Raw genomic sequence first — 11,329 nt, 5'->3', positions numbered from 1 at the left:
CAACATGTTTTCATGGTTTGTGGCGGCCATATTTTTTTCAAAAAGTAGGGTCTGTTTCAAGTCTTTAAATTTTTAGGAAAAAAGTGAAATGCATTCCAAACATAGTTTTTTGAAGAGCTTAAGGTCTGAACTAAATGCTGTAAAAACCTCTTTGGTAAAAAAACTTTGGTTGTCGAGATATTTAATGATGTAGCTAGGTCATTTTTTGTGTTTACTTTCGTTTTGTTTTTTTACCGCGTAACTTCAAAACAAAAGCAAGTAAGATGTTTTTTTCGCTTAGTTACGTAACCTGGCCTCACTTCCTTCAATTAAAATAGTACATTTCCTTAGTTTGTTGGTTAAATCGCCGTAAAAAGCATCAATTTTGGGATAGGCAATCTGACCAAGAATCGGGCTTTCGCCTCTGAGGCGCTATATTTAAAAAACAATTTTTCGCGCATGCGCATAATTAAATTCGCTATTTGCGTACCGCTAGAACTAGCGTGCATGGTAAAGTTTCGCGCTTAAAATGTAAAACTAACTGGGAACGAAGTTGACACTTCAACGCTGTAATTGATTTTTATTGCGTAATTTAACGCGTTTGGAACGAAGATAATGCTATCTTTAGATAACACGAGTTATCTTAAGTTACGAAAAATATCGTCAAAATGTATTAATAACAGCTCTAATCTCAAGATAACTACAAAGTAAAGATATAATTATCACATTAATACGTTATCTTAAGATTACTCGAGTTATCTTACAATCAGAACATTAATGTGAATATGCACGCATTCCAAAGTCACATTAATAGAGTTATCTTAAGATAACATTTGTTATCTTAAGATAACTGTACTCAACGTTCCACATTTTCGCTTCACTCGCTTCGCTCGATGATGTATGAAGGAGTGCTAATTATGTTGTACGTCGTGTGTCGGAACCACTTAGCCCGGTGCTAAATGGAGTCATCGCCAAGAATGGAGAAATTAACAAGGGGTTAAAATAATTGGACAATTCGGAAATTAATTACGCTACTGTGGTATCCAATTTCTTTTTTCTCCCGTACCATCTTCTTACTATAAATATTAATATACGATATTACAAAATTTGTCTTATTGTAGGTCATAATTTATCATTAAACCCTTCTTGTGTTTTATGATGACACCCTGTAACGGTCTGAGCGATTTCACTTTGTTGTTGTAAAAATGGCAGCCAGGCCCCGTAGAAATATCTGACACGACAGCTAAAAAAAACTTAACCTGTTTCAAATTTCATATTTTTCTGTTGAGTGTATTTAACAACAGTGGAGTAATACGTACACTAGAGGGGAAGAGATATAGTAAGCAGTAGAAAGTCTGTGGCAATTCTTAACTTAGACCACCTAGTCTTTTTGGGTTTGAGCATTTCTTATTTAGTTATTATTCTCTATTGTTCTAAACAAAATATCTATTGTCTTACTTTAAATCCCAGCCTGATACTCTTATAAAAGAAAAAGTGTTTATGTTGGTAAGATCCAGCAGTTTACAGCCTTCTATTTTTTTCTGTGCGCTTTTTCCTGCTTTCTATGCCTGCCTGACTAAATTTATAGATCACAGGAAATGTAGCGTTCTGTTGATATTGAGAGTAAAATGTGTATATACTTTTTGTTGTTTCTTCTTTCTCTTTGATATTACTACTTACTAAAGTACTACTTATACATACACATTTTATCCTCATATGAAAGAACACTATGGACCCCAAGGGCAAGATTAAGTGAATTTCAAGTTCAGGTGCTAGGCTGCGCCCAGCCTATTGCAACTTTGACCCGGTGTTTTTAAGCTTTGTGTATAACTCTCATGGTTGTGATGATCAACGCTGTCGGTAATCTAGCTAAAGAAGTAAGTTTTTTACTGACCTTCTGAATTAAAAACACTTGCCGAGTCAAACTGTAAACAACAAAAACTCTCATTCTTGTATATATATATATATATATATATATATATATATATATATATATATATATATATATATATATATATATATATATATATATATATATATATATATATAGATATATATATATATCAGTTATCTCTAACGAGCAACTGTTGTGCATCCTTGAAGCTGGAAATAATTCATTGTGTATATATATACATACTCTCGCCTGTCAATGCTTGCATACAAACTAAATGTCCGCTTACGTTCCTTCAATACCACTGCACTTTTTATGTACTCAATGTCTGCTTCCTGCGAACTCAACAAGGCCACTTTCCGAATACAAGGTCACACTTGGCTTCAATGCTGCAACTTTGCTGCATTCACTCTTAACCCTTTCTCTTCTAGCCATTCTTCCATTTCTCAAATTTTTTAATAATTTATCCATCGACTCCGCTATGAAAACCAAATCATCTGCATACAATAACTCCCATGGACGACCTGTTCTGAGTTCTATTGACAGCGTTAAAAGAATAAAACATTTACAAGGGACTAAGTACAGAACCCTGTTGTCCATACACCAACATTTACCTTAAATTCATTACTTAGTGAAGCGTTAATCCTGACACGGCTTCTACCATTGCTGTACATAGACTGCACCATCTTACGATGGTACAGTCTATGTACTAGGCACTCATCCACACCTAATTTTCTCATGGCCCACCAAATAACTTTATATGGTACTCTATCAACAGCTTTCTCCAAATCTGCAAAGCAAAATAGAGATTCTTTCTATTTTTAAATACTTTTTCTGAAGCTGTCTGAGTAAAAATATTGCATCTTTATTGCCACAACCTGGAACAACACCGAATTGCATTTTATCCATACCAATTTTTCTCGTAGTAACTGTTTTAATAGCTTTCAACAAATTTCAATCCCTCTTACCTCTTTCTAATGCATCACCCTTGCCCCTGAAACATTGCACTATTACACCCGACTGCCAGTCACTCAGGATAACGCCATCCTTTATATTCTGAATAGCAAGTTTGTAATCAGCTCAACTCCAGTATATCCAGATGCTTTTACCACCTCTGCCCCAACACCTGATACCCTCACAGCCTTGCCAATCTTAATTTTCCTAATAGCCTTCACTACCCATTCTGTCTTGACCTGCGTAGCTGGCCCTTCTACAACATCATCAAAAAAATTATCCCAATCCAATCAAATCAGTGTTATAAGCAACCTCTGATAACTCTTTTCAGCTATAGCTTTTTCTTCTCTGTGCTAACCAAGATACCTGAGAGTAGCCAATCAAAAAGTGCAGTCAGTATTCTGATTGCAGGAAATTCGTTTGCGACCCAGCATAATTTTTTCCATCTTAACTATTCCAAGTTCCTAGTGGGAAGGGAAATTTTGATGGGTCTGGCTAGTTGTTGTTGCGAATACTATTAAACTCAGCTTCGATCTGCTTGTGGCTTTAAAAATTAAATTTAAGTTATATTTTTTACTTTTAATAATGTTTAGATCGTTTTTTTTAAATTTTATTTGAAAATACTGACCTGTGAAGGTGAATATCAAAACTAAATTCGCGCACAAAGTAGTAATTAACATAATGCTTTGAATAAACGCCCCCTTCTATTACCCCCCGCACTCGAATGGAGGCCCCTTGTTAAGGCGTCACACGAGAGGGAAGTGTTTGTAACAACAAAAATTTTGATTTGAATTGATATCTTGATATACGTTCAAACTAAATAAATACAAAATTACGGTAAATATCCAGTTCAAATTTAAATAAAATATTTGACATAGAATAGCTAATACTTACCAGCTGCCCAGTGTAAAGTACTATGAAAATGTGTGACAAGTGTAAACTTATGTGAAATTGAAGAACAAGCTATATCACTCATAGAAATATTGTGTAAGTAAGATCATCATCATTGTTGTGCATTGAAATATTGTGCATTGAAACTCAAAAACTTGATGTTGACTAATCAAGAGCTGACTGAAGAATGACAAAAAAGGAGTGGCAAAACTTATATATACATCACACCAGGTAGGCATGGCAACCAAAAACAAATATGGTAGCCTGGATGCTGATGATTACCATGGTGTGTCACTCAAACTAAAATATCACTAAATAATTATAAATATAAATATAAACTTTTTTATAAATTTTGTACTTTTTGAATTTTAACTTTACACCCCTCCTTTTCAGTCATTTTTTAAATAAACAGCCCCCTCGAATGGTAAAAGTATACTTACTTACTTTTTTCCTAAATCTTAGATTTAATTAGGTTGGAAATTTAGTTTTTCGATTTTGAAGTTCATTCTCTAAAACATGTGAATATCTTTTATTTTTTGTTGTGATGATATATATTATAGGTATCCTTAAAAACTGCAAAAGAGACGAAGTGTAAAAAATTAATAAACGCACCCCTCTTTTAAACGCCCTCCTTGAATGACACCCCCTAAAAATGTCAAAAAATTTAATTAATGCCCGGCCGTTTATTCGAAGCAAAGGTCACTATGTTACAAATTAAAGCTTTGTGTGCAGAGACTTGTAATTTTTTAGAAGTAATTTTTTAAATGGAATCTTTTCTTTGGTTGATTTGAATACAAAAAACAGTAGGTGCATTTTTTCCATATTTGGGTGTGGCCCTGGCTGACGTCATCACTTTTCTGGTCAGTTAAATATCAAAGTTGGAATTTTAATTTTTTTTCTTTTTTGATTGATAGATAATATAAAAACAAGTAAAAAATGTCAAAAAACCATATTTAAAAAATCAACTGTTTATAACATATTAAATGTTTAATTTTTAGAATTCAAGGGGTATAATTGCCGATATTTACACCAAAGAATCTGTGAAAAACATATTTTGCGTTAGGGATGAGATGTTGTTTGTTAGTAGTTATACTTTAAAGAGAAAGTAAAAATGCCCATTTAAATTTGACGTTTTAAAGTAATGTTATATACTCATTACTGAAGTTATTTCCACCCCTGTTGAGTAGAAAAAATTTTATCTTAAGGCTTTTTGGTTTATTTAGGTCCAGTTACTTAGAGAAAGAATTGATATAGATAAGATTTGGTTTTGTTCCAGGGCGTGGCACTACAGATGCAGTATTTTTACTCAGACAGCTTCAGGAAAGGTATTTAGGAAAGAGAAAGAATCTCTATTTTGCCTTTGTAGATTTAGAGAAAGCTTTTGATAGAGTGCCACGTAAAGTTATTTGGTGGGCTATGAGAAAATTAGGTGTGGATGAGTGGCTAGTACATAGACTGTACCATCGTAAGATGGTACAGTCTATGTACAGCAATGCTAGAAGTTGTGTCAAGATTAAGAATTCACTTAGTGATGAATTTAGTGTAAATGTTGGTGTACATCAGGGTTCTGTACTTAGTCCTTTGTTGGTTGTTCTAGTCTTAGAAGCACTGTCGATGGAGTTCAGAACAGGTTGTCCATGGGAGTTATTGTATGCAGATGATTTGGTTCTCATAGCAGAGTCGATGAAAGAATTAGTTGAAAAGTTTGAGAAGTGGAAGAAAGGACTAGAAGAGAAAGGGCTAAGGGTGAACACAGCAAAGTCTAAAGTCATGATTAGTAGCATTGCAGCCAACTGTGACCTTGTAGTTGGCAAGTGGCCTTGTGGAGTTTGCAGGAAAGGGGTTGGCAGTAACTCAATTTTTTGTCAGACTTGCAAGCATTGGGTGCATAAGAAGTGCAGTAGTATTGGTGGAAGGTTAAGAGCTGATATTCAGTTTGTATGCAAGCGTTGCAAAGGTGAGATTATAAAGAATGAAGAATTTCCAGCTTCAATGATGAACAACAGTAGCTCGTTAAAGATAGTTGAGAACTTCTGTTACTTAAGTGATACATGTTGGGCAGTGAAGGGGGTGTTGGAAGAAGTGTTACTGGTTCTGCTTGGAAAAAGTTCAGAGAGTTACTTCCTTTGTTGACTAGCAGAGTCTTGCCTGTGTAAGAAGTGTTATGTTATACGGTAGTGAGACACGTTTTTTGGCTAATTTCGAGGGCTGATAGTAATATAATGGGTACGGAATGATTTGTACTTAAAAGCACCAAACGTTGGTGGCAATTTATCTGCTTCTTGTTGAAATTTAGAGAATAATGACGTGATATTTTTCGGGCATTTGGTACCACCGTAAAGGGAAACAACAAATCTTTCCACTACTTTCAGTATCCCAAGAGATGGTAAAAGGCATCAGCAATGCCCAGCCTTGAAAATGCATCCAATGTGTCATTGTCAGTTGTTATGAAATGGTTCCACCAAGTTGTTTTTGATTTTCCACAAAACCTTCTGGTTTGGTCGCACCCAGTAAACACGTGAAATGCCAAAAGTGATTTACAATGACTTGGACCAAGATTTTCAAAACAAGCGTTGACATCGACATCTCTATATTTATCCCTTTTCCAGTCCAAAACTTTAGTGCCTAAATTGGAAAAGGTGTTTTAATCGCATCCTTTCTATAATTTTTGCTAATTACTTAACTTTGAAAAACAAGGTTACAAATACTACAACCTATATAAGAACTAAACATACCTGTGGCAAATCTTGTGAATAGTGTAAAATTAACAGAAATACATCAGTATCTGGTGAGTAGACTACACAATCTGTGAAGTGATCAGCTTGAGCAATGTCATGAGCTTGAAGTATAAGTAAAGTATCAGCTTCTTCGTGGTCATGGCGCATTATATTATCTGGGTATGTATTGATATTACTTTAACTCGTTAAATCGTATGTGACCATGTATTTCCTATGTTCTCTCTCTAAGTAATCAATAACATGCCTTGCCAAGTATATTGTTAAATCTTGTTTGGTGTCAATGTGTGATAGAAATTGTTTCAGATTGATATTTGCAATTGAGGTTACATATGTGACTTGATATCGAATCTCATTGCCTGTTGTTCTTTTATGCCTCGTCCTTGATTTTAACGAATTCTTCACATATCGATCAGATACTAAGCGAACTTGACGGAATCCATGTGAAATGGGAGTTATTCGATCAACAAATCAGGAGTGTCATATTTGAAGTCTGTGTTATCTATTGCGAATGAATTGAAGTGTTTTCCAAAATGTTAGGTGGAACATAAAAACCTCTGTTTGTTTCTATGTTATCGGTGACACAGTTTGCAATATCTGTTTCAATTTGTATCACCTCTTGATATGTGATTGACAGATTTAAATTGCTAAACGTGTTGATTACTTTCTTGCTTCTCGTATGTTGATGAATATAGAGACCTAAACCTATTAAAAATGGTGTTTCTGCAGTGCTACGAAACGATGCGTTAGCAGAATTATAATCAGTTTGTCTCTTTGTTTTTACAAAATTGATGACAATTTCTCTAACGTTTCTGACATTTGTATCAATGGCCTCTTTTTTCTTTGGGCACATATCAACTACATACTTTGGGCCTACAATGATCCACTGTAGAAGTAATTTAAGACTTTCTGGAAGATTGAAGCTATTAAATTCACCAGTAAATTTCCAACTCTCTTGTCGTAAGATATCTTGACAGCAGCATCAAACAATTGATTATAGTCATCAAGTGAATTTCTGTAACTTTCAATTGCATTGTTATAAGCAACACGTAAACAGATTATTTCAGCTTCTCTTTTAGATTTGGGTCTGGAGAATACAATATTGGTTAATTTATCTGCCAATAATTGTTTCAGGTATCGTTTGTGATTTTATGCTGATGTATTTCATTCTCTAATAAATTGTGATATGTAGTATTCACACTGTTCATGTCAAGCAATTTTTTCGATTCTACATTCTTTATGGCACATTTCACAATGTTTACTATCTCAATGTCTGCTACAATCTTTGCGACATCGTTTAACTCTTGTTCTTCATAATTAATTTCATTCGTAGATGCACTAGAAACTTGTCGCTGTGTCATAACCCAACAATTAAGGTGATATTGGATATCATTTGCTTATGTGTCAGCTGCATTTGAAACAGAGTTGAGCCTTATAAACAAACTTTGGTGTGGTAGTTGTTGTGCGACATGTAGCAGTTTATGCCCAGTTGAAAGGACGACAACCTTATGGAGTTTACCTCCTTCCTTTTGATATATAACACAACACTACTTGTCAAATAAAGTAATTTTGGAGCGTAAAGATTTCGGTGGAGATAATGGTGTATAAGTTATACTGTGATTTGTTTTACACTTTTGTAACATTCTTGATGGTAAAAAGCGTTTTTATCAACTAGTGATTCAACTGACAAACTTTCCAAGTTGTCAAAGGAATTAATAAATGTTCAATCTTCATAATTGGCTCTTTCAATAAGGCATTCAATTAACTCTTTCATGCTTTCAAATTTTGGAAAAGCAGTGATCTATAAAAAATGAGAATAACAATTTCCAAAATAAAGTAGCTTAAAACCGTAAAGCTAAGAATCATTGAAAAATCACAACATACTTTCTTGCCATTGTTCTCTTGACAAATTATGCACTTTTCTAAGCTGAAATCAGTCCTTTTTTATATGGAATTTCTTTATTCATATTTTTTAACTTAACTGTGTCTATTCTAATAAAATAAACTTTACTTTCACTATTCATAGGAAATCTATCACAAAAAACCACATCATAGAAATATCATACTGAAAAAAGTTTTATGCAATCTTTTAACTTTCACCTGCTACCTTTTACTTCAAATTACTAATATAATTCGACAATTTAAACTACTAACAGGTATAAGATTACTTGTATTTAGCAATATCTAATGAAATATGGAACAAACACTGTGCATTATAATGTCTTAAATGATATATAAGAATTTTCAGGGGGTAACACTATTACATTAATAACTTCAAAACTGCTATAAAAACAAATTACTCTTTATAGAATGCACTTGTCTCATACAACTGTACTTTTGTAAACAACTATCATTGCAAAACAAAAACATTTTGCTACCTAAACTTTTTTTTTTATAGTCACACAATTTTCGAATACGTATTTTGCCCCTGAAATTTGAAACTTTAAAATCCCTGTATCTCTTGAGTGCCTCATTTTCAAAATATAGTTTTTATATATCTTTTGTTCATTTTTGTATGTTCTATCAGCTGGAAAAGAAAAAAATCCAAAATTACAACTTTGATATTTTACTGACCAGAAGCTGGATGATGTCACCATGGCCACACCCAGATATGGAAAAAAATGACACCTAGTATTTTTTGTATTTAAATCAACCAAAAACCAGATTCCAGTCAAAAAATTGCTTCTAACAAGTCCCTGCACACGAAGAACATAGTAAGCCCCACTAATAGTCTTTTTGTAACATTAAAAAATAAGCATAACAGAAGAGGGTGTCACGACAAGCATTGGACATGTTTTTTTGTAAAAAAAGTATACATATATATAATAAGAAAAAACAGACACGAAATCTTTTAACAAGAATGGTTTTTGACCTCATCAATATATATATATATAGTATATTTTACTAAAAACACAGCAGCAGTATTGAAGAAAAAACAAAATGAAAAAGCTAGTCATTTCTCGCTTTGATATATCCTCAATACCCTGCTAATTAACTAGCTACCCTGTTCTAAATTAATTTTTCGTATGTAAATTATCTTTTCGAAGTGGGCTGAAAATCAAGATTAAAAAATATATAATAAATGCAAGGTAAATAAAGAAATTATGCTATAGCTATACTTTTATACAATTTTGTGCATGTGCCTAATCGCAAACCTTGGACGTTTCGTGCGTGTGTGTGAAAACATACGCGTGCGATTGCATGCCTCTCATAGCAAGGCCTGAAGAAGTGAAATGATTTCACAATTTCACGTATTGTGTGTTAAAAATATAAAAACTAATGAGCTCTACTGAAGTTAGAAAATCCGACTTTCAACTTTTTTACCGTAAAATGTAGCAATTCTTCATCTTTCCCCTTGGCAACTACCTAACTCACAACTCCTTGACTCCTATTCTCATTTAAATTTGTTACTGTTAAAGGGGTATATTAATTGTCAAATGCTTAGTTATATACAGTGTCAAGATCTGTTTGCAAACAAGCAAGATATGTGGAGTTACTAAGGTGGTGTTTACATGAAGCCCGAAGTGAATTTCACTCCACAGTGAAAAACGTTAGTGTTAACATAACATTTCACTTCGGGTTAGATATTCACTTCGGGGGTGGTCCATGTTAAAGGGGCGTTTTTTGCTAAAAGGATTTGTTGACATGAAATTGCACATGCTCAATGTTTATTTGAACATGCAGATTGATTGCTTTTCACTTGTCTGTTTACACAATGAATTACTGAGCAAAGTATAAAAATCAGGCCAAAGTGAAACTCACTTCGCCTTGTTCATGTAAACAGTACCAGTGTTTTCATAGTGCATAGAAGTATTGAATTTTGACTTTGGGCAAAGTGAAATCTTCATGTAAATGCCGCCTAGCTGATTTTATTTCTATGGAGATGTGGGTGTCATTAGCAAAACTATGCAATGTCTCAAAAATGATGTCAAAGTCTGTCTTCTATTTAGTATTAGAAATATCAGAGGGCCAAGGAAGCTTTTCTTGAGAACTGCTGTCATATACAGTAAGCAGTGAGGGATAACCACAACTTAGCCTATGAAATTTTAAATAAGTACAATAATCTATTTTTAGGCATTTTATCTCTTCTAATTGAACTCAGCTTCAAGATTGTAATTCCCAAGCAAATATATAAGTAGGTCGTGGTAAGAAAAGTTGACAGGTTTGTAATATTTTAGAAAATATGAGCACTTTTTTCAGTTTTGATGATAGTAAAACATATATATAATTTAAGAAAAGGTAATTTGATTGTAATTCTAATAGCTTAATTTAAAAATTAACGTGTAAAACTGTATATTGGTAGTACAACAACAAATTTAAGATATAGGTTTATGAACTATAAAAGCCAATTTAGAAATTTCTTAACCCTATTTGGTACGGACGGATTCCACTCACCCCCCCCCCCCTGCCGGTTTTCTTATATTCAATCTTTTTTGCTATGTTGGATAGTTTGATACTTACTGAGTTTTAATATTTATCTATTAGGCACCTGCGCACCAATTTTTCAGGTCCCATCTCTCAGAAACTTAGATGTTGGCTATTACTCGGAAATATATAATAACTTGTCAGGATCTTAGAACTTGGTACTTATACAACACAACTTAATTTTATCAAGGTGAATCATTCTGTAAATTTTAAACACATGATTAATCTGATTTCCTGTTTTTTTTTAATATTTTGAACAAATTTCAAGCTTCCGAAGACGTCACAGAAAAATTGCAGACATAAGTTAAAATTTATTGCCCCCATTTTGTTTATCATGACGTACTATAAAATGTACCAAGTTTGATTTAATTTAGGCAAGCCTATCAAAAATTATGAAGGTAGGGAGGAATCCACCTTCTCTGGTCTTAATATGCTTGAAAAACCCTGTACCGAA

At 33.4% G+C, this 11,329-nt stretch overlaps 1 protein-coding gene across 2 annotated transcripts; it reads left to right on the top strand.

Moving 5' to 3' along the window:
* Positions 1-1,982: 1,982 nt before the first annotated feature.
* LOC130656204 (uncharacterized) lies at positions 1,983-11,226 on the top strand. Of its 2 annotated transcripts, none has more exons than XM_057459034.1 (2): positions 1,983-7,584; positions 7,784-11,226. In XM_057459034.1, the coding sequence occupies exon 1, from the start codon at positions 5,132-5,134 to the stop codon at positions 5,846-5,848; it is 717 nt and encodes a 238-aa protein (XP_057315017.1). In that variant the 5' UTR covers positions 1,983-5,131; the 3' UTR covers positions 5,849-7,584; positions 7,784-11,226. The 2 variants fall into 2 exon arrangements, with proteins under 2 accessions (XP_057315017.1, XP_057315016.1); XM_057459033.1 differs by having other exon boundaries at positions 1,983-10,612; positions 10,936-11,226.
* The last annotated feature ends 103 nt before the right edge of the window (positions 11,227-11,329 follow it).

Source organism: Hydractinia symbiolongicarpus, chromosome 9, assembly GCF_029227915.1.
Source record: "Hydractinia symbiolongicarpus strain clone_291-10 chromosome 9, HSymV2.1, whole genome shotgun sequence".
NCBI classification, from domain to species: Eukaryota; Metazoa; Cnidaria; class Hydrozoa; order Anthoathecata; family Hydractiniidae; genus Hydractinia; species Hydractinia symbiolongicarpus.
The sequence above is the reverse complement of the archived record's forward strand: the minus strand, read 5'-3'. Positions and strand labels throughout refer to the sequence as shown.